General features: G+C 38.8%; 1 protein-coding gene across 7 annotated transcripts in view; it reads right to left on the bottom strand.

Moving 5' to 3' along the window:
• The window catches only part of ARL15 (ARF like GTPase 15), a 188639-nt gene that overhangs the window by 79378 nt on the left and 81279 nt on the right, over positions 1 to 27982 (bottom strand). For 5 of the 7 annotated variants that reach the window (XM_083466264.1, XM_083466267.1, XM_083466268.1 and 2 more), the window contains 3 exons: positions 19417 to 19561; positions 15909 to 15968; positions 12060 to 12268 (listed from right to left, as the gene is read on the bottom strand). In XM_083466264.1, the coding sequence (XP_083322390.1) occupies positions 12060 to 12268; positions 15909 to 15968; positions 19417 to 19561 (414 nt within the window). Of the gene's footprint in view, positions 1 to 12059; positions 12269 to 15908; positions 15969 to 19416; positions 19562 to 20328; positions 20459 to 23992; positions 24050 to 27982 lie in introns of those variants that run through there. The other 2 variants (XM_083466266.1, XM_083466262.1) reach the window with 2 other exon arrangements.

Below are 27982 nucleotides of genomic sequence, written 5' to 3'. Positions count from 1 at the left end.
ATGATTTTTAATTGCATTTATACAGACATGCCATGGACTACCTGAATGAAGCTCATGGATCCTAGTTTCAGAACCCTTGTCTAAAGTATACAGAGCTGGTTTTGTGATCCAGTGGGCATAAGACTTAGTTATCTAAACTTATAGGAGAATACAAAAACAAAGTGTGCCTTACTGTTTAAGAGCATCCATTTGTTTGGCTTCCTAACGCCTGAATGAACAATAACATAGCTTGGAAGACTGCACTTTCATTTTTGTAAATGACAGCTGGGCCAGAAATAATCTTTGCTACACATCAACGACTATCAGTGCAACAGCTTAAAAGTATATGCACACATCACTTCAGTTCTCTTAACACCCAAGTGTTCAACACTGCTTCCAATGTAGTTTCAAGGCAAAAAATAAAATTTAATAAGTGGTTATAAAAGGCACGCCATTATCAATATTCTTTTTAATATATGAAAGCATTAGTGCTTAAATTACTATTTTACCAACACAAAACCGTCAACCATTAGCATGGTTGTTTATACTTACATTTAAAGCAAAATGATCGAATAAAGCTAACATTCCAAACCTTTGGGAACTATGATGCCAACCACGTGCTTGTGTAAAAATTCCCAAAGTATCAGAAATAAGAATTCTTTTGGACAGAAGAGTTTTAAACCTTGTACATGAACAGCAGATTTGCTTTGGTGTTCCCTGACCTGTCGTGAAATAAACCAGGCTTACTACTCTGGTCTAACAAGTCTTTTTCACACTGTTCAATCACACTGCATCTCTTCTCCACAGATACTACTACTCTCCCACTCTCTGTCTAGCCATCCTCCCATCAAAGCAAACAAAATGCTCACTGTAACCCTACATTATTGCTCATTAGATCATAGATTAGTGGAATGGAACTGCCTGGAGTTCCCAAATGATAGTGACACTTAAAAAAACCCAAAAACCATACATGAAGGAAAGAAAGACTGAGCATGGGGTCACCCAGATCAATGATCAAAAGAGACCAAAGGATGAGGAAAGTCCCCCCCCAAAATATTCTGTGTCATAAATCAGAATACAATCACACAACCTTCCCCTCTTTTTATTCATTTTGATATGCAACCATTTGAAGTTTTTTCACCCTTTCAAAATGTGGAAAGTCAATTTCCTTTTTTTAGCATTCTCAGTTTTCCATTTCTTTAAGGATTATTTATTATATCTGTCTATTGGCCTTTCTTCAGAAACCCAAGAACTGCGCCCATAGAATCAGTCTCTTTCAAGGTACTGGCTGAACTTGGATCTACTTACTGCCAACCATGGAACTACACCATGGAACACTTCTTGCCATTTCTTGGACCCAAATAATAATGCATAATTATTTAGTAATTAACATTTAGGTTTCATTCATTTCTCCATTCCAAGATACAGCTTCTTAAGTGAGGAGTACTATTATGCCATTGTATCATAGCTTTCTGACTGGCAGCCAAGGTAATGAAGACCAGCCAGCATTTTGAAACAATGTATGATTTCCAGTAACTAATGTCAAACTTTTTCTTTAAAAAAATCAACTTTGTGGAGAAACATTTAAAGTGGCCTTATTTAACACCTATGCAAAGGAGGAAAAGTAATCTAACATTCTGGAAGCAACTTCAAAAGTAACCACGAGAAATGGAATTGACAGCCAGCTCTACATTTGAAATGCTTTTAATAATCTTTGATAGTAAGAGGTTGCCCAAAGAAAACAGTAAGCAAGTTGTGTTTTTCTACATACTTGGCAGAACAGCTAAACCACAAACTAATTCTTATGAACAATGGGGGTGAAGCTAATAGCAAACAGCATGCTATCTGACTGCCCTATAAAAGGTGTAGAAACATAGTCCAGAATCCATATTAGACAGACACATACTAGAGAAAACTATGCGGAACCACAGATTAATTTCCTGCATTTGTTGTCTCAGCACTTTCCACTGCAAAAGACACAAGCTTCTACAGTGGTACCTTGGTTCTCGAACTTCAATCCATTCGGGAAGTCCGTTCAGCTCCCGAAACCATTCAAAAACCAAGGTGTGGCTGCAGGAGCTTCCTGCACTCAAGCGAAAGCTGCATTGAATATCTGACTTCCGAAAAACATTCACAAACCAGAACACTTTGTTCCAGGTTTCTGGCATTCGGGAGCTGATTTGTCCCAACAACTAAGCCGTTCGAGAACCAAGGTACCACTGTATTAAAAATGAAAGCAGCAGTTTTGTTTCTTTGGCAGTCAAATATGCTTCAGAACAAATCACAGAATGGTTCAGTTTCCATGTACAGTCTTTGTATTCTGTTACAGTGGTACCTCGGGTTAAGTACTTAATTCATTCCGGAGGTCTGTACTTAACCTGAAACTGTTCTTAATCTGAAGCACCGCTTTAGCTAATGGGGCCTCCTGCTGCTGCTGTGCCACTGGAGCACAATTTCTGTTCTCATCCTGAAGCAAAGTTCTTAACCTGAAGCACTATTTCTGGGTTAGCGGAGTCTGTAACCTGAAGCATATGTACCCTGAGGTACCACTGTATTATCCTTTAATACAAACACACACGTGTTCTTTGCAGATTTTCTACTACAGGCAACCCCCAATTTGCACAGGGGTTGCATTCATGACCCCCCATATGCGTTTGTGGAATGCGCATAAGCCTCCCCCATTACGCCCCCTGTTTGGCACTCTTCCAGGTCCAAAGTGTCCCATGCACAAAATGAACACACAAAAAATGGTTGCTACCTGTATTCTTGCATTGGAATCTCACATTTGTGTTCTTGAATGAGAAAATTGTTGTTGCTGTTTTACTATATTCATTATATTTACTATATTCAGCAAAGAGCAGCGGTCAGGCTCTGTTTTCACCAAGACCAAAAAAAGGATAGCTATGGTGTACATTTAGTATTTCCCACAGTATTTCTCATTGCTCACACTGACTGGAGAATTAAGAGTACCAGAACATGACTTGCCAACTAAAACTGCTGAAATGGTTATCACTTTATTTCTTTTAATTGCTCCGTTAATAACTGCTGATGACTGAACGTCAAGAAGGTCACCTTAAATTCCCCACTTCCAATGCCTTGCTCTTGGGAACATAAAATGTATTCCAGTCTTCATGCAATGCAGCTTTGCAAAGCTAGTTTGGAACTTAGAGCTTTCTCCAGTATTTCAAAATATAGATATAGGACAGCGCTATACTGATTCAAATGGGTCTTCTTTAAGCAATGAATGTCTGGATCTAAGCTTGATATTTATGGGGAACTGGAAACCTGACAAATGACGTATTTGTATAGCACAGTCACAGGTACAGGGCTTGAAGCCAGATACCAGAGCAAAGCTTCCACTGCAGCCATTGTCCAGGCTACTAGTTAAGACTACAGAGTCGAAGGCGTGTTCTACCACATTTCTAACACTTTTCGGAAAATAATTAAATGTTAAAGCTTAATAGTTAGCTAAAATCAGTTTTGCTTTGTCCCAAAATAGTATTCCAGATCTTATTCCCCTGAATAAAACTGTATTGCTATATTACATAACAAACTTCCAATAATGTGTTTGAACAAAACAGTTATGTCCCCAGATTCAATGACGACCAATGATAGAATACAGTTCTGGCAAAATAATCATTACAAGAACTTAATTATATTAATTACTCTGCTTCTAGCTGTATAAAGATTGTTTCTAGATTCTGGATAGCTGGTATGTCACGTTTCTCTGAGGGTGTATGCTTGTCTGCTGCTGAATCATTGTTCGCTGTAGAAATGAGAGGGGAGAATGATTTCCTATTCCTCTAACAAAGTGCCATTATACACTAGACAGACTACATTTCAGAACAAATAATGGAACAGACATCGCCCTTAGCATTATCTTTAATTCAAAAATTCAATACATCCCACTTGGCAGCAACATTTACAAATTATAACATATTCTTTCTACAAGTTAAAAGCTAGTAGTAGATGCAACACCAGTATCTTTTTTACATTAGATTTAAATATAATATAGTAAACTCTTATTATGCTAGAACACACTATATAACCTAGCTGACCATGCTGGGAGAATGGCACAAATGCATCAGCTTTAGTAACTGTTATTCATTACAAATGGTCAGTTAGGTTATGGCCAACGTACCCAGATAAGCAGCAGCAGTATATCACATACATTTCCAGTGTAAGTGGAATGCACTATATTTGTAAAGTTGCCAGGATGACAGCCTTAGGACAGGTCCTGGCCAGAACTCTTGCAATATTTCATTTCATTGCTGAACCTCAATGTTCCGTAACTAATTTCCACATATTTCCCATACATATGCACTTGATCCTTCTGGGACTGCAGTAACAGCTTTTTAAATCTTATTTCTTTTCTTCATAAATGCTGAATTTGCATGATCACATCAATACCTCTTGAATTCGTGTACCCCCTGATGAATCCCATGTCACGGGGGCCCTTCAGATAGAATGGCTGTAGCCAAAATATAGGCATGCAAAACAACTTGTTTCAGCAAAAGCTAAACCTGCTTAACATAAAAAGCTGGTTGGTTTTTAAAATTCCCTCTGTACAGGAAGAAGGTTGAGGAAATGGCCTGCAAGAAGAACTGCCACAGCTGCATTCAGGTATCAATGGATCGCAGAATGCAGTGCTGAACATGCTATCTTCTCACCACGAGTGGCTTCTCCAGGGTGGCAGAGCCATCCATGGTGTACAAGAATACCCGAGGTAATATTTCTGGGTTAGCGGAATCTGTAACCTGAAGCGTATGTAACCCGAGGTACCACTGAATAAGAAAAGGCATTCATGGAGAGTTCTGGCACCTCTCCTTAAAAAATAGCACTGGGGATAACCTAACCCCTTTCACCTTTTGACTTTTATAAATGATTGTAAAAAATTTATTATCTCCCCTCACCCATTGCTGAAATATTTAACCTTCAATTAATTTTGGGCAATAGTGTAATGTTCTATTGGAAATAAAAATTGGAAATCCCTGGAAAAGATATAGCCTTCTTGATAAATAATGCATTTTAATTACTGCCATTTCCCCCTTAAATTGATCGTTTTGGCCAACTTTTTATTGTTTTTAAGTTTGCTTTATAAGGGATATAAAATTAGCTTGCTAAGGTATATTTAACTGTTTGGGTATAATGACATTTAAATACCAAAATTGTTTTGAACCAATTGGTAATTGCAGCATACCAGGAAGGGAAGGGGGCAAGGCATTTTAAGTACTGAACTACGAGGTAGTCAACTAACAGAAGATTCTAAATGTCTTATGAAACCAGCCCACACATCCCATTATGCCCTTAGGCCCTATGTTTGGAAAAATACAGACCCACTTTCCTCTTGGTCCCTCACTATCAAGTTCCATGTCTTCATCACCATTTCCACAGGTCAGGGCTTTCCAGGCCACTGCCTATTCTTTGAGGCAATCTAACAGTCTGCTACTTGACTTCTTGTAACTCTTAGGTGGGTGCCAACTGGATCCGTTGAATTGTAAGTTTTTATTTTGTCTAATAAGCGTAGAACTTCATCTATTGTCACCACTATCTGCCTCAGTTCCTAAGACTTCCCTTCTACAAAGGTTAGTTCAGGCACTGGGATCCGCCCTAAATCTTCCAAGGGTCCCAACCACCTCCCTAGATGGCTTCCTTCTATTGATAAATTTAAATAACTTCTTGTTGTTCATCTTAATGTTTCTAGCAATGTGTTCATCAAATTCTTTTTGTGGGTTTTATGGTTCTCTTCATTTGGACAAGTCTTATTGCCTCTATAAGCTACTCTGACTCTGAACCACACTAGCATCCAGTGGTTTAGAGCAGGGGTAGCCTTCCAGATCTGCACCAGGCAGCATAATCAATGGTAAGGGAAGATGGGAATTACATGTAGTCCAATAATTTCTGGAGAGCCGCAGGTTTCCCATCCGTGGTTTAGAACCTTGAACTCATCCAGCATATGACAGACAAAATCTGGCAGCTACTTTGTGTTAGAACTGCTATTTTTTCCTGAAGTGAAAGCTTCATTAAATGTTGTGCTGTGTAAGTACAGATAACCTCTTAAAACCAACAGTTTCAGAAGCACCCCGCCCAAAATTCGTATTATATTCAATTGTCTGTAATAGTAGTCCAACAACTTGTTTAAAACAGAAGGTTGCTGATTTCCAGGAGCCTCACGTGGCACAGTAAGCTGATCCATCAAGACATCAAGGGTATAGCATTTGGGTGTAGTCAGGGCTGCATAAGGAATATGAATGAAGGGAATTGCTAAGTAGTTTATCTTGGCCTAGGGAATTCAAAGTCTTGCCACTGGGCTTAAGACTCCTGTTGAGTTAGGATGATGATACCAGGATTGTAACTGACTTCCTATTCTGATACTCTTCACTACATAGTTGTCTGGGTTGGAGGAAAGGCATGGTGCTTCACATTTATTTACACCAAAATGCAACTAAGAGTTTGACTAAAACAGACTTAGTTTGCATTATTATCACATGAAAATCCTCAAATATGTGCAAAAGGTAATGCATGGGTAACAAAGAAGACAAATGGTTAACAAATGTGTGTGTGTCAAACTCTAGCAAATCATATCATCAGGTCCAACAACCAACAAGCCTCTGTAGGCAAAAAACAAAAACCCACCACAAAACCCACGAGAGAACACCTAGATAAAAATCAAACTCCACAGAATGGACAAGCTTGCCACACACACAAAACTGTGAGTCGACAAGGAAAAAAAGTCTGAACAGCCAATTAAAAAGAGGGGAAGCACAAGGCCCAGATGGGTTTTCAATGGAGTACATTTTCAATGGGTATCTATAAGAGCTTCCTAGACAGCATTATAGAACCATTCAGACAAAGGTTCCTGGACGCCATTCAAAACAAAGGCAGCATTATAGTAATTAGCAGAAAATGGAATGCTTAATTAACTGGGAAAGAGCCTACACTTTGCTCATCATACAGCCCCATCAACTGATCTATTTGGATGCCAAGAAAATAGGTAAGGCTTGCCGCTAAGACTGGAAAGATTTTCTCTTTTCCCCCAAATTAATAAACCAAAGCCAAACTGATTTGACCCAAGAGGCTGCTGCTTCTCAGTCACCCTTAAGAAGCACTGGGGTTTCTCAATCTATTTAAAAAACAGCTTGTTCAATAACGTATCAGGATTGAGAGCCGGAACTTAATGTACTGAAGAGAAGATACAACATACACTGATGAACAGAAGGGTTTTGTGTAAATAAAGGCTTTCTTGATTATTAAAATGGCTTTAGGCTGCTCCCATCTGGGTTCTAACAACAGAGTGGAGACATCCACATATGTAAACCCACACTGGGACAAATGGGGACAGAACACATTCTTTTTTCTTTTTTAATATTTTTTTTCCTTAAAGATTTTCCTCGCTTACTGAAGCACGTGCATTGTCTCTTTCTTCAGGTTGTGTTTTCTGCAGATCATTTGGATTTGTTGTGAGACACTGGTGCTATATACAGTATATGGTTGGGAAGAAAAGAGTGGGGACGGAAGAGAGGAGTGGGGTGGTATAGCTTATGTTCTTTTACTTAGTGTATGTGTGGGGCTTTTGTGTCAGTGTCACTTGGGTAGATTCTCTTTCTATTTACTTCTTATGTTTCTTTGTTGGCGAGAGAGGTTGGGGTGGCCTAGGGTGTGGTTGATTGTCTTTGGTTGGCTGCAGTGGGATTTGTTTGTGCGTGTGGGGTGCGAGTTGTTGGGTCAAGTTAGCCATATTGAATCATATGCTGTGGGTGGGTTCATGTTGTTGTCTTGTTGGGCTGTGTATGTGATAAAGAGGAGCCATACTGGAGTGAAGGCGTCCTCTTCTCTTTCTCCCCATGTCAGTTTCAGTCTATTGGTTAGCTTTTCTAGTAAGGCTGTTTCCCATACTACTTGATACCAGTGTTCCATGTTTATTCCTGACAGGTCCCTCCAGTGTCTGGCTATGATGTTTCTGGCTGCTGAGAGTAGGTGGGTTATGATATCTTTATGGTGTGAGTGAGCATTGTTATCTTGGAAGATGTTCAATAGCGCCAGTTCAGTTTTAGAGGAAAGGGTATGCTGTTGTGGGAGTGTTTTCGATTATGTCTCTCTCCAAGTGTACCTCTTGTTTTGTCTCATCTTCTAGAATGTATGGGATTATGTGGCACACTTGGTTGGCAATGTAGTATAGTTGGGTGTTGGGGATTCCCCATCCTCCTCCTGAGTTGAGGAGCTGCAGGTGTTTGGGGCTTATTCGTGGCTTTTTGTGTGAGAAGATAAACAAGTGTAGTGTTTTCTGCCACTTGCGGCATTGGGTTGGTAGAATCCAGATTGGAAGGGTTTGAAATAAGTAGGTTAATTTTGGAAGGTTGATCATTTTGATCATGGCTATTTTAGCTGAGAGAGTGAAGTTAGGATTACTCCATTTCTTCAGGTCTTTGTGAATTTGTCACCATAGGGTTTCTAATCGTGGTGGTATAGTTTGTTGAGGTTTCTGGTTATTTGTACCCTAGGTATCTACTGGATACGGCAGAGTTTTATCTTTGTGATGTTGGTGAATTCTTTTTGGAAGGCGAGTGTTGAAGCACATAGCCTCAAATTTTGCAAAGTTTACTTGTAGGCCCAAGGGACAGAGCATATTCGGAAGCATATCTCTGAAGTCCTGTTTCTAATGTTAACCTCTGAAGGAGGGACTTCTCAATGCAGGAAGTTCATCATGTTCCAGAGATTTTGAACATGCAGATCATTCTGGATAAGCAAGGAAATTCCAGCTTAGGATATTACATTACAGTGGTGCCTCGCAAGACGAAAAGAATCCGTTCTGTGAGTCTCTTCGTCTAGCGGTTTTTTCGTCTTGCGAAGCAAGTCCATTGACGGATTAGCGGATTAGCGCTATTAGCGCTATTAGCGGCTTAGCGGATAAGCGACTTAGAAAAAGGGGGGGAAGGGAAAAAAACCCGCAGGAACTCGCAAGACATTTTCGTCTTGCGAAGCAAGCCCATAGGAGATTCGTTTTGCGAAGCACCTCCAAAACGGAAAACTCTTTCGTCTAGCGAGTTTTCCGTCTTGCGAGGCATTCGTCTTGCGGGGCACCACTGTACAACTACAGGTAACAAAGAGTGAGCAAGTCATGCTTCTTTAAATCCCTACTTCCTCAGTGTCTAAACTGGCTTACTGAATATTAAATATGACCCCTAAATGAGTTTTTCTCTGTGATTTGCCTCCTGTATAAATCATGTGTTTAGAAGCAGCAGCACATTTCTAAACATTAACTTAATTTGTTAAGATGATCAAATAAGAAAGCATAATGTTCAATGTTAAAACAGGAAGTCATCAATGTAAATATACTATCAAAGGAACTGGAATTCTATATCATCTTGGCAGCATGCAAACCAATAGAAAAAAGCCACAATCTTACACTGGGCATTTGGTACCACCCACTCTGGAATATACCTATAATTTAAAAAATCACACCTAATTTGAAATTTTGACAGGGACTAGAACCTCCAGAGACTTTTTTAATGTTTTTGCATTTCTTTATGACATAAGCAGATGACCATCATTTTCAAGACAACTCTTTTCACAAGCCTGGCAAAATTGGAACTATACTTGATGATTCGATAAAGTTGACAGTCTTTACATAGACTTTGTTATTCTAACTCATATGCAACTACTTGTTCTACATGCCTATTTTATAGCTTTGTTTTTCATCTTTTAATTTATGTCTGTAGTTATAATTGTTATATATGTTTTATATATATTATAAAATGAAATAATAATAATAAAGTTTACCCCCCAAAAAAGGAAGCCATAGAATAGAGAAGCTATAAAAAATTCTCAAGTTTTTAACATACTTTAAGGGTATGGATACATGTACATTGCTTTTCACATAAGCAAGTAATATTACCAAAAATTATGGATCTGATTCCTTGGTTTGCAAATTAAGTTACATGTGTTTTTCTTCTTAATGGGTTGGATAAATAATCTGTACAATGCTATTTTTAAAAATGCCATATATAAAGAAAAATATTTGCTTAAAAAGCTTCAAATTTGGAAAACGTACAGTATACCTCCCACAAGTCAATACCACTAACAGCTGTTGCAGAATCTTCTTGGCTCTTGCATAGTTTTAGGCAAAAGGGTTTTGGAACTACTAATCAGCAGTCATACAACATTTCAGATTGAAAAATGCTCTGTGGTCTTCAAGATTGCCCTTCAAGGTACCACTGTCACTATTATCACCATATTAAAGATAGGTCACCATATCTGAGAAACAGGCCACCCAATGCATATATAGTAAAGGGAGGAAATAATGTTGACCTTTAAATTCCTAAACTGCCTACGACCTGGATACTTTAAGAACTGCTTCATCAATAGGAATCTACCTAAATAATGAAATCAGCATTGCATGCCAAGGATCCCATTCAGGTGCATGCAAAGGTATGGGCTTCTGAATTCACATATCCCCATCAACAGTTGCACTCTCCTAGCTTCAACACCACCACCACCACACATCAGAAATGTCAAAAAGAAAGACCACGTATTTTGACAAGACAGCACTAAATCCCTCTTTCAATAAATGCATAATTTAATGAGCATCGTTTTGCATTAAGCACAGAAAATTGATTTTTCTACTGCTAGAAACTAAGGAACACCTAGGCTTCATTTGTCTCTTTAACTAGAAGTGTAACTCTTGTTTGAGTTAGGTTTTTGTCTTTCTTCTTCTGTGAAAGGATTAAGTCTACAGCGAGTCAACTCTTTTAAAAAGCTAATCTGAGATCTAAGAAGGTGCCTTACATTGAGTTAGACCATTAGTCCATCGAACTGGCAGTATCTCTCCAGGGATTCAGACAAGTGTCTTTTCCAGCCCTACATGGAGATGTAAGAGAATTAACTCCGGGCTTTCTGCATGCAAAGCATATGCTCTTCCACTGAGCTATGACACCGACACATGTACTTTTGTGAACTTTTCATATTAGTGAAGGATACAAAAAAGAAAGAAAGAAAGAAATGGGGGAAGTACAAACACTAACAGGTTTATTGTTGCAGATTAACTTCTCGTGGACTACAGTACCACTTCATCAGTTGCATGAAGCTACACATACGATAGAGCAGGTTTAATCTATGATAGTTTGTTCCGGTTTTGGAAATTTCAATCGGCCCAGAATTTGACAGCTAGGTTAATGTTTGGTGTTAGCTGCAGGAAGTGTATTATGTGAGCCTTGCTGCTTGCTCATTTGTTTCCAGGCTAAATTCAAGGTTCTAGAGCTCATCTTTAAAGCCCTTAAACAGGTCCTAGAGCCCTTATATTACAGGTCCTTAAAGCCCTTTTTCAAGGTCCTAGAGCTCACCTTTAAAGCCCTTAAACAGGTCTAACTCCAGGGTACTTGAGAGAGCTGGTTCACTTATGTTCCTTCCATTGCAATTTGGGAACGAACACCTGTTGAAAGTCCTACCATTTATCAGGCTGGTGGCCACGATCAAACATTCAGTGTAGACCCAAATTATGGAACCATAATTACAAATGCACAGTTTTGCCCATTCCTCACAGTAACCATATTATATACAAGATTAACCCTCACCCTCCTGGAGTTGGAAATCTGTGCTAAATTTTTAAAATATTAGGAGCAGGAACTGCAACTTAACCGCTAACCATTAGCATGAGAGTAAACATGAAAAGCTTTTATACAGAAGTGTGTATATTGCTGGGAGCTTCACGCATTGGAGGACAGAGAGTGCTAAGGCTGTTCAAAAAATGAAAACAAGATTAAACTAACAGCAAAAAAAAATATCCCAGATTAAAAAACAAACAAATAAACAATGCAGGCAGGCACTTTCAATAGCTTTTGGTGAAGTCAGTTAAAAGCATCATTTTCCCCTTAAGCAAGATGCGTTGAAAGAAGAATTCATCAAACCCTTACAGGTCCTGCACATCACACAAAAGGTCCATGTGCAGAGTGTGTGTCTGTGCACACGCTCTCTCTCTCTCTCTCTCTCTCTCTCTCTCTCTCTCACACACACACACACACACACACACTTCCCATCACAGCAAATAACTAGGAGCATATAAGACCTTGCTGTGTTAAACATACCTCTTGTACTGAACGAGCTGCTGGCTTGTCCTGATGATTGGCCAATATTAAAAATGGCAAAGTGCATAACTGTGGATGCTGAAGCGCAGAGTGCAGTTCATTTCTAGCAATTTCTAAATCATCTTCTGAAGAGGCACTGTCTAATACAAATATTACTCCTTGGGATCCTTGGTAGTAACGACACCAGTACTTCCTAATATTGTCAGCTCCTTTAATGATAGTTAAAAACAAAACAAAAACAGAAATGTTGTCAGACCAAAAAGAACAATAAGATTAAGTACTCATTTAAATAATCAACTAATTTATGCTGTGAACCGCCCTGAGATCTTCAGATAAAGGGTGGTATGCAAATATAATAATTAATAACGAATTCCACAGCTTGTATATAAAAATAAGCGAAGTCAATCTCTGCTCCTACTCATGTTCATATTTTAACCTTTCACACTCTCAGTAAAGTGTTATCAACTTAATGGGACATATTTTGGTCTTTAAAACATGGCCAATCTTCTCTCTTCCGAATACCAATATGGCTACTGCTTTCTGGCATTACTTTTGACATTTTAAGTGTTACCTGTTTTGCGAATTTTTTAAAAGTTGGATAAAAATATGTAAATAATAAAAATTCTTTACTTTCATCACAATACCTTCATCTCTTGATAGTACACTCATCCTAATACCTCTCTGCTCTATTTAATGGCTTCACTTCCCAATTTAGAAATATTATTGGTTTTTAAACACTTTTAACTCTCTTTTGGACTGGTCCCTGCCTTCCTTACCAGACACTCCACTACTATTCTCATAATTCCTGCCAGAGGTCTTCACAGATCCAATGCCACCTACCACTTAAGAATTTTTCCCCCCCAAATGGCATTTAACCCTTCGTACAGCTCCTTTAAAGACTACTTATTCTGCAGAGCCAATTTTTATATGGACTGGAAGAACTTCAACTGATCTAGAGAGAATAGAACTTGCAAATCATCATCCAATAGCAGTTTATCAACCCTAGGACTAAAAAGGGTAAGTGAATTTGCCTTTTGTTTTTCCATTCATTTTTACTTTCCCCTGAAACATCTCCAGCTGTCTGTTACTCAGATAATGAACTGACAGGACAATTTGTCTGTTCCAACTCAGAAATTTTGCCCTTATGCAACTGCTAAGCACCATATTGGGCACTAACCCAATGTCCTCATAGAAGGCTGTCAGCGTCCGGCAAAAATAAAAGCAGACTGCAAGCCTTACATAAATGAGAGTTCTGTTTAAATAAAACAGTAACTTTTTCTTCAAAGGAAAAAAGAGAAGAGTCATGTTTCTCAAGCAATCTTTTTCATCTGCAATTTATGTCAGCATTTAACAGATAGATTAGCAGCTGACCAATTTAATCCCATGCAGTGAGTCTCCTCAAAATGTAAAATTGAAAATAAAGTTTTTGATTTTTCTGGAGCCACACTCAATGCATAAAAGAGATCATTAACATGTTGATCAGTAGGGTGATCAGAAGCCAACATGCTAGAATTTCATATAGGTAAATATATCCTTATTAAATAAGTTTAAAATTTTAAAGATTTGCCTTTTGTAATAGCCACAGAACTAAAGTTGCTTTGGAACTGAATACGGCAAACATATTTTGCCAGAGACGTAATATGTCCTGATTTCTATCAATATACAAGATTCTACTCGCCTCTCCCTTCCTATTTCGAGTTTCCTTTCAGATTTCCATTCATAAGCAACTTAGTCTTGGGAAAATTACCAGATTTCGAACCAGTATCACATCCAATACTTCAGACACAGTTCATAGAAGATTCTCAGTTCAGGAATAGGCAGATACTACTGGCAAACTAAACAGCTCATTGTTTCTTCCCCTTTGGTTCCCAATAAGCTTTCTTGAGTTGTTCCATGAGTATATGGATGAAATAAATAAATAAATACTTAGACAGCAGCCTTGGACAGCTTCCTGCTTTATCTGAGGCCACTGGCGGCCATGATTATTATGTTCTACCACCACTGTCAGAGACAGTATGCCTCTGTTCCTGGGAATCACGCGTGGCAGACTGCTGTTGCACTCATATCCTGCTTGCAGGGTTCCCACAAGTATCTGGTTGGCCGCTGTGAAAACAGAATGCTGGACTAGATGGGCCCTTGGCCACTTGAGCAATATCGCCAAATGGGAAGCATTTCATCATTAGCTACTTTTAAGAGCAATACTTCCATTAAAGGGGCATCACCATACAGAACTGTTTTCTGTATAGAAACAATGGATACAGTGGTACCTCGGTTTTCAAGCGCCTCGGAAGCCTAACATTTCGGAACCCGAACGCCAAAAACCCAGAAGTAATTGCTTCCATTTCTGAACGCGCCTTGGAAGTCGAACGGCTTCCGCTGCGTTTCCACCCTCTTTTTTCTCCATTGACTTTGCCGGCCTTCCTTTGTGCCTCAGTTGTCGAACATTTCGGAAGTCGAACGGTCTTCCGGAATGGATTACATTCAACAACTGAGGTACCAGGGTATGGAGATTTAATAATTGTGGATTAGTATCTTGGCTAGAGTCTGCTTAGTAGATGTAAGTAATTGCAGCTGTAATAAATGGCAGTTTTAGTGTGGTAGCACCTACACTTGGGAACTCCGTGTCTATTGGCATCAGGCAGGCATCTTCACTGTACCACTTTTGGGGTGCTTAAAACATTTTTGTTTAGCTAAGCCTATCCAGGCTCATATGTGTTGACATGTTTTAGTCTTTTTTTACTGTTATTTTAAATTATGTTTAAGTGTTTTTTATTGTTTTTAACTGTTTTTAATTGATCATTTTAATACAGTGGTACCTCGGGTTACATATGCTTCAGGTTACAGACTCTGCTAACCCAGAAATAGTGCTTCAGGTTAAGAACTTTGCTTCAGGATAAGAACAGAAATCGGGCTCCAGCGGCGCGGCAGGCCCCATTACCTAAAGTGGTGCTTCAGGTTAAGAACAGTTTCAGGTTAAGGACGGATCTCCGGAACGAATTAAGTACTTAACCTGAGGTACCACTGTACTTATAGGTTTTACTACACTCAAGCAGTATCTGCGTTTTGTTAAATGAAGTAAAATAACTATCTCTTCAATGTGTACTTCAATACAGTAGCCTAAATTGACAATACCATTCATATGAATTAGGAGGTTCTCAGGTTTTTTGCTACTCAGGGATCTGTCTTGGCTAAAGGTTCAAAATTTCTCATTCCTTACTCTGGGTGCACACTCTTTCAAGATACCACATTCCCAGCATTTGTATGGATTTTATTTTTAATGCTTTACTAGTCCTGAACCAGTGTCAGTAGTACAATAATCCATCTCTGCACAATACATGACATAAGACAGAAGTAAAAGCCAGATCACTATTGCAGGCCATGTTCAACTAATGAGTCCCACTAGCAGAAGCCAGCAGAAAGTCTTCTGCTAGCACAACATGAATCCCCCCCTCCTCCCCGCTTTGACTGGGAGAACCCTCAGAATAGCATGCTGAGGGAGGGTGGAGGGAGAGGGTCGTTCCATCTGGCAAGCTGAAATGTTTGCGCTGACAGAACTGCCATAATGCTATGTTGAATTCCTCCCTTTAAGTAGATACATAAATTATGGGAGTTGTGCACTGCAAAGTAGAAATGCAAGCTCTGCACCTCAGCCGCTATTCTGAATTTCCCTTGCTTTCATCCTACATCATGTCCGCTCTAGATTGTACTCCTTTAAGCTTATGCTTAGTATCTAGCGGTCACAGGTGCTTGTTAAGTATTAAATAAAGTATTATTTATTATCATTAAGAGAGAAAGACCAAGAAATGGAAAACTACCAGTCAGATATTCAGTTGATTAATAGTGTTATACCTCCAAGCTCTTTTACATTCAAGATGGCATTCTGGAATGGCACTGCTTTTATGCTAAAACCTGAAATCAGAACAAAAAAAGTTAGTAATTTTTGCAGTGCAGAGACTATCCAAAGCAGTATGCTTGTTAATAGTAGTAGTACTCCTCTCTGCTTTGGGCCTTCAACCTCTTGTGATCTTTAAGTGCCTGGGCAAGGTTTCAAAAGTTATCTTCTCCCTAATCCCTTCCCTAATCCCAGGCCCTTCCCTTTCCTCCATTCCTCCAAGAATCATTTTGCTGCCAAAAATATTTAGAATTACTTCAAAACATGAATCATAGAAGCAGGATAGTTATATAAAATAAAACAGTGTAACAGTATTTTGCATAATTTTGACAGAATTAGGGACATTTTTTTTATTTTTGGAAAGGAAGCAGAGGAGACACACGCTTCCAAATTCTGTTTTCCATATTCTATTTTAGCTGATTGTAAAGTTTATCCTTATTCCATCCAGATAATAGGTACAACAGCAGTGGATTCAAAAGGCTGGTGGAAGATTATCAGTTGCTTTCCAATTCTGTTTATCTCTCTACATTCTTTCAATTCATACCACTCTGTGAAATCAAATTAATCTCTCTGTAATGAGAAATTGTACAAACTGATATCTAAATACAAAATTCAGAGCCTCCCAAACTCAAAAATAATGTATCATTACATATTTTCAGAGACACCTGGGGCACAACGTTTTTTTTAGGATTAGAACTGGATATGCATTTCAGTAAACCTGAAGCAGTGAGTGGGTTAAGGGTGTGGCAGAAGACAAAGGATGGAAAGGTGCCAATCTAGAAACAGCTGCTCCAGGCGAGGTAGGAACAGTTCCTTAAACTGGAGCAGCTGGACTTCTCTAAAAAGGTATCTGCAGGAGGACAATCCAGTAAACACTGCTTCCTCACATTCCGTTAGTCCATTCACCTGCTACCCAGTACCTAGGATCAGGGCCAAATGACCCAGTCTACAGTGATGCTTTCCCAGTTTCCCTGGAACCCTTCAGCTGCAGTGCAGATTACGTGTACAGGCCTCTGTAGTAGTCAAGTTTTTCTTTAGGACAAGTTTACTACCCATATGGGAAGAGAGAGTAGTCAGTGATGTGTAGGGGACCTCACTGCTGGCTCTGAGTAACACTAGATGACTCTTGGGGTCCCTTCCAACTCTATGAGTCTATGGGATAGATTTGACCCACTCCTGGTGCTTCCATACCTAACCCTCCAGAAATCATTAAAATTAAGCAGCTTTGGTTACTTATTTCAATTGTTTTGAGTGAATCCCTTTAGTTTGCAAATGCATCCAATGTTGCATCTTCTCCTGGGTATGAATATACAAGGCAACATTATCAATTACTTACCAATTGTATTTTTATTTTATTTTTTTGCTCACTGCCACAGTGCACATTTCACACAATAAACAGTAAGAATGCAGAGGTTAGACTCAAATCCTGCCTAGGCTATTTTCTTCTTCTCCAAAACATTTATATTGATTTTTCAACATTAATAAAGTAAATCAAAATAAACAAAGACAGAATTTATATGTCAGTACACATAAGCTCCAGCATTCAAAACTTCCATTGTTTTAGGCGCATTTTGCGAAGGGGAATTTCATTAATGCAAGCAGTTTCTGAGCTCTGGGAGGAGTACTGTGCCTAAGATTTCAGATTAAAACTGCCACTGCTGGAACAACAGTAGACCTTTTTCTGCCTCCTCACTTCCAGCTCTGAGGACTGGAGAAGAGACCCTCTTAAGAATATTAGGGGGGCAGGCAGGGGAAGTATGGCTTTTTCTTTTGGAGTCTTCAGAGGCGGACTAGACCATGTGAAAAATTAATATAAGTTTTTAGCTGCAGTTTGTTCATTTTCAGCTTTGTATTCTTGTTATAAAAATGTGTGCCTAGACATTCCGTTTTGGCAGCCATAACCCAGGTTTAAGGTGCCATTCAGCTCCTAGCTTTCATATCTCAGTTTCTAACACTGTCTAAGATGTTCTGATAAGCACAATACTTTTCTGTACTGTACATATGTAGGACACTGAACATATTACACATATTATGTATCCATTTTGCAGCCCCTCCAGAGATGAGCATGTGTGTCCAGTGGTTTCATCTTATTTGTCCATCCCAGTCAATTTCTGCAAATGTGAATAAACAAACCCTACTGTGTGTAAAGTAAGCTCCCTATTTTAAAGGCTTGGTTAAAATATACAATACTCAGTCCGCACCCCCTGCATTTGTACTGGATCATATAGACAGAAGGGTGCCAACAACTTTCTTCAGTGATAAGCATTCTTAAAGCACAATATGAAAATATACTAAAATTCCTATAGCAGCTACTAATTAACTGAAGGGCTTCTTTAGTATGAAATCTGTCTTGGGGTCAAACTACACATGATGTTGGAACTCCATGTCTTTCTTTCTTTCTTTCTTTCTTTCTTTCTTTCTTTCTTTCTTTCTTTCTTTCCTTCTTTCTTTCTGAAAAACCAGCAGTGTCTTATACATGACTGGATCAGGACCACAGCAGAGCTAAGTCCAAGTAACCCCCCCAAGAAACACTGCTATATACTCCAGAAGGGAAATTAAAAGGCTTAAAGGCTTAAAGTTCTCAGGTTTCCCCCTTCACAGCTTATCACAACCTGGAATGGAGAGGATTTAATTGAGACCAAAGAAGAGAGATAAAGGCTTTGAGCTTCTCCTCTTGTACTATTGCCCAAAAACAAACAGCTGTTTTCACATTAAAAACACCTAATGAACCCCATCAACAAAAGCCCTGCACAAAGATTTCTGCTTGTGCAATGGGGCTTTCCACCCATCTCCACCTGTACACCTCCAGCGGACCTTGAAATCAGCTTTCAAGGAAGAATCCCCAGAACAGTGCGAGGGGGGAGGCGAACAGGGATCGATTCACTTGGCAAGCTGATATGCTTGTGCAGATGAAACATTTGTAATAGCATGATGTTGAATTCCACATGATGTGTAGTTTGGCCATCCATATTTTAGGTTTAATGCAAAGAAATAGAGATGTTTCACCGAACAGCAAGTTCAAATATAATAGGTAGATAATATCCTTGAGTTGTTATATAAGGGGCATGCTGAGAAATGCAAAATAAACAGCATAGGAAGCCAAATGCTGGACTCCCAGCACAGCCAATAATTTGGGATAATGGCAGTTGTAGTCTAACAAGATCTGGCCTCCTGGTATACAGTAAATATATCCTGCCTATATACTTGATCACTACAGCTTCACATCTGAATTATTATTTATTAAAGGACACAACAAGCTGCAGCTAAATGGACAGACACTAAATACTCAAATGGGCAACTTTCATATTATTTGCACAGAATTACAATTCAGATATTTACCCCAATGGAATATGTTAAGCATTCTTTAAACACACACTTTACTTTGGTTTGAAATAAGCCAAATAGTTTTGCCACAAATTTTAAAGATATATCTAGTTTAAGAAGTTACATAAAGCATTAGCTTACCTGTTGTCGATACTATATTATCTCTATTTTCACTGCAGAGCTGAGACAGTAGACTAGTCTTGCCAGAGCCAGTGAGACCTATGCAAACCAAGTCATACTCTGGTCGTGGTGGTGGAGGCCCTTTGCAGCAAAGTGCTCGAAAACACTGTTGAGGAAAGCATAAAGAAGAAGATTTAATATTTAATATCACACAATTTTAATATTAATAATTTTGTTTAAAATGTCCAAGAAAGAAGACAAACAGAATTTTGGTAAAAGTCAATGGGATTACTATGTTGAATCAAGATTACTACAGATGAATTGGGCCTAAAGCACACCCTGTTTTTGCCATATCATTGCATTCAAAGAATTGTTCCAGGTACATTTCAGTATGTTTCTCAAAAGGTTTCTAGCCACTACATTTCACTACACACATAAGACTGCATTCTTAAATATGTCACTCTCTTTAAAGAGGACTAGGATCATTGCTTGTTGCCCAGCCAACATATTTCTTATTAGACTAGGAAAACAAGTAATCCATTTACTTAATCAATATCACATGACTAGCTAATCATAAAATGCACTACTCCATTTGATAAATTATACTGTATGCCCTTTCACAGAGCCAACAACTTAATGAAGGAAGCCCTTCCTGCCTCTTTTGAATTCCTTCCTCAAGTATGCCAAATCACACAACAGGCTTGAATGACCTAGTTCCCTCCTATTTTAATCTTTTGTTATGGTTGTCTCAAGTGAGAATAACTATCAACCATCTTCATATTTCCCATTTATACAGAAATTAAAGGCAAGATGCTAAATTCAAGACACTAAACCTCAGATATACATTACATTCATTCAAAGAAACAATGAAAGCATAAAAGTTGCTGTAAAGATACAATCGCCAGTTGATATATTAAAAAGCAGAGACATCACCCTGCCGACAAAGGTCCGTGTAGTTAAAGCTATGGTTTCCCCAGTAGTGATGTATGGAAGTGAGAGCTGGACCATAAAGAAGGCTGATCTCCGAAGAATTGATGCTTTTGAATTATAGTGCTGGAGGAGACTCTTGTGAGTCCCATGGACTGCAAGAAGATCAAACCTATCCATTCTTAAGGAAATCAGCCCTGAGTGCTCACTGGAAGGACATATTCTGAAGCTGAAGCTCCAATACTTTGGCCATCTCATGAGAAGAGAAGACTCCCTGGAAAAGACCCTGATGTTAGGAAAGATTGAGGGCACAAGGAGAAGGGGACGACGAGGACGAGATGGTTGGACAGTGTTCTCAAAGCTACCAACATGAGTTTGACCAAACTGCGGGAGGCAGTGAAAGACAGGAGTGCCTGGGGTGCTCTAGTCCACAGGGTCATGAAGAGTCGGACACAACTAAACGACTAAACAACAACAACAACAACAGTGTTAAAACTTAAGGGGACTATTTGAAGGTTCATTCCATACTATCACCAGGTCCTGGAGGCAAAACCTTGCTTAAGTTACATTTATGCATAATTATGTACCTACAGCTAAATCAGTGATATTAAATATTATGAGACGAAGTTCAGAGCCCTAACTTTCCTTTGCTGGTAGCAAGAATAGAACAAGAACACCAGTGCAAGAGTGAAGACTCTTCCACAGCAGAACAGTAATATAGAAAAATATGATCCCTTGCACTAATGACCACATTAACAAAACAAATTTGTGCCTATAATGGGCAAGGTGACTCAGACTCATTTATAGATGACTGGCATTCTATTATTTCTGATAATCAGCAATTGGTTAAAAGTTTCCTGAGATGATAGATAGATAGACAGATAGATAGATGTGGTCAGATATATTTATGGCATAGTTGTTGTTTTGTATAATTCAGCACCATTCCAGTGATGTACTGATATGGTATTCTCCCTACCATGCTTCGGTGGCTTCAGTATATAGTTTTATTTCTTAAAAAATATATATCATTTCCCACTTTTCAATAAAAACCTATTTTTTTTCAAAAAAAGATTACTATATTAATAGCAATATACTTGTATGTATTATTCCTTTGCGATATCTTAAAAGCCATTGGTCATCTGAAAAACGAAACCTCATTTTTCCTATGGGACTTATTATTTTGCCTTCTAAGACTATGTTGGATTTTTTTTTTATAGATTTCAAAAGGCAAATAAATTCTTAACACATCAGGAGCCAAAGGTGGTAAGAATACCTCAAGAACCTGCTGCTGGAGTTTATAGTGCTTTAGAGAAAAGATTCTGAACATTAAACATGCAGTTATATAAAGGTTGTACCTTCATACTTAACAGATCTGCACCTGTGTTTATACAACACAGTATTTCTTAGCTTAATCACTACAGTTGATTTGTTATTGTAGTTAGACCCAGACAGTAAATATAGCTACGGGACAATAAACTGCATTTTTTTAAACGCCTCAACTTGTTACCTAGATTCATTATATAGAGCAGGGCCTTGCCATTAGAACAGAGCTTCATATAACCTGTCAGCTGGTGAACAAAGCTGAAGATTACTTCCCACGTTACAGATCATGGGTTGTATCCAACTAAGTTCAGCTCAGAGTCAATCGACTGAAATTAACATAAGTAGAAGAGGGCTATTGCGGACCTCCCATAAGCATCTAGTTCGCTACTGACTAAACAGAATGCTAGATTAGATGGGTACTTGGCCTGGTCCAGCAAGGCTCTTCAATGGTTCTCCTTTCTTTATATTGGTAATTAGTCTGTATAATGAAACATGTAATATTTATTTTTACATTTCATCCCCAAAACATTTATTAAGAGAGTGTGTGATAGGTAGCGTACAGTGGGCTCAAGCCCCTGCTGCAAGGTATGTGGCAGAATTATACTTATCATCATTATATTAAATGGCATCTCACTAAAAATAAGGTAATTTACTGTACTTTTCCGTGTATAAGACGCCCCCTATTTTGGGGGACTAAAATTAAAGAAAATGGGGGGAAATGGCCCAAAGTTGTTGAGCTCTTTTGGGGGAGAATTGACCAGAGTTGTTGAGCTTTTTTAGGGGGGGGGTGTCCATGGTTGTTGAGCAATTATTGGTGGGGAATGACAAAGATCACTCACCCAACTGGCAAACACTAACAAGCCAAATTGCAGAGGCGGCAGCCAGCCCAAAGCAGCCCCTTATGCATCCACAAATAACACACACAATTGACAAAGCAGCCGACAATCCAAAACAGCCCTTGCAGCAGACACCATTCAGACACCATTCACCCACCCAACTGCTAGATCCTACTCGCGGATGCAACCAATCGCTCGTCCCCCCTCTGCACTACCCATGTATAAGATGAGCCCCCATTTTTTACTTTATTTTGGAGCAAAAAAACCCCTCGCCTAATACATGGAAAAGTACGGTATATGGCTTTGCAAAAGGTTTGGGTGATTAAGGCCCTATACGTCAGCACTTGCTTTAGCAAAGTACATGTTAACATGCAATATTCCCAAGTACCAAACAAAATCCGCACTGTTATATGATACACAAAATGCTACACATTTTATCCCCATTCTTCCTATATGTAGCCAGAAGAAGCTTGCCATGGATGATTTATATTATTGTAAGGCAGAGGCTTTGATTTAGCTAAGGATCCGAGTAGGCTGGGTCACTTTGGGATTCATACATCATTTCAGTACAACATGAAGTGAACAAAAGAATGTGAAAGACAATAGGGAAGGGTGTAGGAAAAAACTGTCTAATATAGAAGACAGTTCCTACCTACAGTTCTGCCTCCATCTATTATTATTTTGTCGCTCTATGTTTTCATATTTCTACAATCTAATAGGCTCTCTCCGAACCATCTTATTCCAAGTGTTTGCCTCCGAACAAGCCAATCGTAGAGAAGGAAGGTTAGGATTTCAAATTAACAGCTGAAGAAGGGTCACTAGATTTGTAAGTGGATGCTGTGCTTCATCCTTTGATAGCTCATTAATTCAGGAATGTCATCCCTAGAGCTAGATGTGGTCTGTTCCCACATTCCCTACCTGTTGTAGAAAATGGTTTCAGTAAGTAGGGACATGGGCTGGCCTGGTTGATGCCTCTTTTTTCTGAAGTATTAAGGAATTGGGCAATGAATACTGGGAAAGTTGCACAAACCATTAAATGCCACACAAACTACCATACTCCCTAAATCCCAGATTACCAATTACAGAGTCTCAAAAGCTCTTGTAATGAAAACTCAGGAGAAGATGGAAGCAAGCAAAACTAGCAACATTAGAGACAACATTACTTAGACTGAAGAGAGAGAAAACAAACCACTGATGGAAAAACACAAGAAACCAATGAGGAATATAAATATGGAGAAGCTGAGGAAACAGCTCCCCTTGTCATTTCCTGTTAAAATGAAAGATGGGCGCAGATTATTCAACAATAGCCTGGAGCACAAAGCTGTGCTAAAAGCCATCCTTTTACAGATCTTCAACTAAGCTAGAAAAGCTTCTTCAATATGATTCATGAATAAAGTATGCTACAAGCTTGGCTAACTGAGCCCTGTTTTGTGAGTACCATAGATGTATTGATAAATATTCTACAACTGCCAACTACAACCAACTAAACAAGCATTAATTTGAACACTCACTCTTCCATTGTCTCCTGAGACAGAAGCATGCCAACCAATCATAGGACCATAGAAACCAAGCATTTGAATAACATTTAAAGGGCTACTAACTGTATTTTAAAACTAATTTAGATGCCTCTGCCATCCCAACTTGTTTGTAAAAGGATCAGTTATACACCAAGCCTGTGAAATTCCATTTCACTCAAACCCTTTCTTGTGAGCATAGCCAACACAGGAGCCCAGCAGCAATTTCATACTCACACAAACATTTCATGTAGCCACTATCATGTGCGAATCAGCCTAAGAAATGGTGGAATTCTTTCAGTATGGATTAAGGAAGAGCTTGAGTGTCAATGCTATTAAACTCCTTAATCTACCCCAACAGTATTTGCCCTGTAATCACCAAACACCTGCCGGGGCACCTCAATTGCCAAGAACTGGTACCAGTTTAGAAAAAGGGTATATTTGCTACATTATTTAAGGTATACTCTCCTGCAAGATTGTTATTAATCTAGAAGAAAAAATTATTAATTTAGAAGAAGAAGAAGAGGAGGAGGAGGAGTTTGGATTTGATATCCCACTTTATCACTACCCTAAGGAGTCTCAAAGCGACTAACAATCTCCTTTCCCTTCCTCCCCCACAACAAACACTCTGTGAGGTGAGTGAGGCTGAGAGACCCAGCAGCTGCATGTGGAGGAGCGGGGAAGCGAACCCAGTTCACCAGATTACGAGTCCACTGCTCTTAACCACTACACCACACTACTGACTTATTAAATGTATTAATCTAGAATTAAATGTATCAATCTAGAAGACAAAGAGAGGATGTGAATGAGAGGCATCTCACTGAGACAGGAGAGGGCAGGAAGTGGGGTTCTGGCCCTTCACCCCCAGGTGCTTTGCCATAGTACTCCTCAAACATAACTAGTTGCCTATCAGGATACTGTTTTCTGGAATAATGATAATATTTCATCATTTGCAGGGCCAGCACAAGAGTCTGCACCACCTAAGGCAAGGGAAGCCAGTGCCACAGGCACACCCTCCCTCTTTTTCCCTTTGCAGCTGTGAAGAGCTTGAGAACTGCAGATACCCCAGTACAATGCACATGTCTAAAACACATGTGAACAAACAATGAGGCAGGATTAGGTCTCTGCATGTCTTGAAGGGGAAAGTAGCAATTATTATTATTATTATTATTATTATTATTATTATTATTATTATTAGTGCCCTTCGTAAATGGTAGAGCACATACATTTATTTTGTTACTGACACCCATGTCAGGACCATCATTAAGACCCAGTCTCCAATGAGGATATGGCAAAGAAAAAAGCAAGTGTAAAAGAAGGCCATAGAGAAAAGACTTCTCAAAATGAATTAAAATAAGACCAGAACCTCTTATTAGTTCTGCCAAGTGTCTGTAAATACAACTCTGAAATGATTGCAGAGATGATACTGCATTGACTAGTTGGCGAGATCTAGTTTCAATGTGTCAAGATTCTTCAGTTGTATTTGTCTCTAACACATGCAAAATGTCTATTGACTGTTACATGTTGACTGCTCAGTACATAAACTACACATCTTACCATTTGTGCCAGTTTTATGGGCACAATTTCCACAGATATGAGACATATATTGGAATAAAAAGCCCAAAACTGGGATAAACTGACTTTTTCAAAGTAGGTAGAAAAACACACAAATCTTTCTGCAGGAAGACGGAATCCTGCAAATACCATGCCAACTCTGAATGTGTGATGTGAACTCAGTTCTAATCCAATTCACCAATCTGTACAGCATAATGCTGTGTTTTCGTCCTGTAAATTTTGAGTTACAAGTGAGATTCCTAAAGCCAAACAAGAGAGAGATTCCACACGACATTAACAGTTTTTAAAGACTACTGTACAAATAAACTTTCTCCAGGTCAGTGATGAGTTACCTTTTGACTTTTCCATTGTGTATTATATGATTCTATTCCAAAGTTTTTATTGCACAAGAAGTGGAAGGAAATGGCTTTTTTCTTAAATGTATGTGGCAAACTCTAGCAAATAATATATACAACCAGGTTTGATATAAAGCTAAAAACGTCTGATGTATGAAGCTACCTGAATAATAGGTTGGTTTAAAGATTTTTTTTAAGGATATAAATTAAGGAGTTTCAACAGTAGCCCTAAACCCAAGTCTAAACCTTCTTCAAACAGTGATGTAGTTACAGGATCCTGGGGCACAGGTCTAGGGCCCCAGTCTACAAAATGAGCAGGAGGGCTCCCACACACAGCAGTGAAGTGATACACATCCCCATTTAAAGGGTGGGCAGCATATCACCAGGAAGTGCACAATCTAAAATTACTTAACTGCACCAGTGTCTTCCAACAAGAATTTTGCAGGTGGAATAAAGGTTTCCTGTGCCTGTAATATTCCTCTCCTTAATTAGGAAAGAGCTGAAATTTCAGAAGACTGTTTCACAACAATTGTCCACAATAGGGCAGATTGTTAATAATAAAAAACCCTTATGAGAAACAGAGCCAGACAATGTTGTTACAAAGCATGTGTATCCTAGCACTTCCTTCTTTGAGGAGACCCCAGTTTTCCGCTCTATTACAGCCGCTATCCACTTCAGTGACTAGCCCTTTCTGTTGTCTTGGTCTTTAGAAAAACACACAATATTTTTACAGTCTTGAGCCTGGGGTTTTTTATATTTGCTTATTCACACACAGTGCTGCGCATTAAGATTACTATTGTATGTTGACTGCAGAAAAACAACAATTTGCCAAAGGCATGGGCTTTAGAAAACAGATCACGGTGCCCTCTGCAATAGAGCAAGAGCTCCAATACGTCTAGGACAAGTAAATGAAAGGAACAGGACGTTGTCGTTTTCTAAAGGGCACTGTTCTTTCGTTTGTTATCTAAAAGCCAGACAAGTACCACATCATATGCGGCTACAGAAGACTAGACATCTTGTTCAATGCAGGACTATAAAAATACAAAGAAACAGATGCACAAAGTTTATTCTACCCTTTTTATTTTTATTTAGCTTTATATTATTGGATTGGGGGTGCTAATGAGCAAAATAGATATTATGCCCTGCCAAATTAAATTATAGGCAGTCATAAAACCAATGTTTTACTTAACCTGACATGTCCAGATTAGGGTGAAGAGACATCCTGATGATAGTTTAAAACTATTAAAATGCAAGAATGAGGCTTCAGTGCTGCGAATTCTGTATGCAATGTACTATTATATTTGCAAGCAGAGTTTAGATAAGCCGTTGTTCAGTTCATTTTAAATAAACAGCCTCCCAAAAGCTTTCATTTGAAGTTGTACAACTTCCTTGTACAGACCAAGGCTATTTATTTACTCACTGCACTTAATATCCCATCCTTCAGTCTGAAGACTTCCAGGACAATTGGCAAATATTTAAGAACAAAACAATACAATCAGTTAAATGCAGCAGCACAAAAATGGAATCTCACCAGACCAAATGAGTAAAAAAGAAAAATTAAAAAGCAAAAATATTTAAAAGGCCTGAGAAAAATTTTTTAAAAGTATTCACCTGGTTTCAAAATGCCATTTCCTAGGGACAGCATTCCAAAGTTGGGTTACCAAAACAAGGCCTCGTTTTCCCATCTCTAATTGTGTCCCCCTCCAAAAGCAGGGAGGTGCACCCAAAGCATGGCCTCTGAAGATCATGATGTTCAGAAAATTCATTCATTCATTCATTCATTCATTCAATCAATCATTCATTCAGGGTTGCTGCACACATTTTGCAACAACTCACTCTGGTTTGACACCAAGTGTACAATACCAACTTTCTGATGAGGATACCTGTATATGTGTTTTTTCATGTCTAGATGCTACCTTTTTACCTACCTCTTGCTTATACTTGTGCTTCAGACCTATGAATAGTGCCAGAAGCAGGGTCCAAAATATTACAATAATCAGAAGCAGGTGCAAAACAAGGAAACTGTTTTTAGGAGATGATTGAAAGGCAATAAATTAAAGTCATTTTAAGAATGTTC

Source organism: Podarcis liolepis (genome assembly GCF_965112155.1).
Source record: "Podarcis liolepis genome assembly, chromosome: 11".
NCBI classification, from domain to species: Eukaryota; Metazoa; Chordata; class Lepidosauria; order Squamata; family Lacertidae; genus Podarcis; species Podarcis liolepis.
This window is presented reverse-complemented; position numbering and strand designations above follow the sequence as displayed.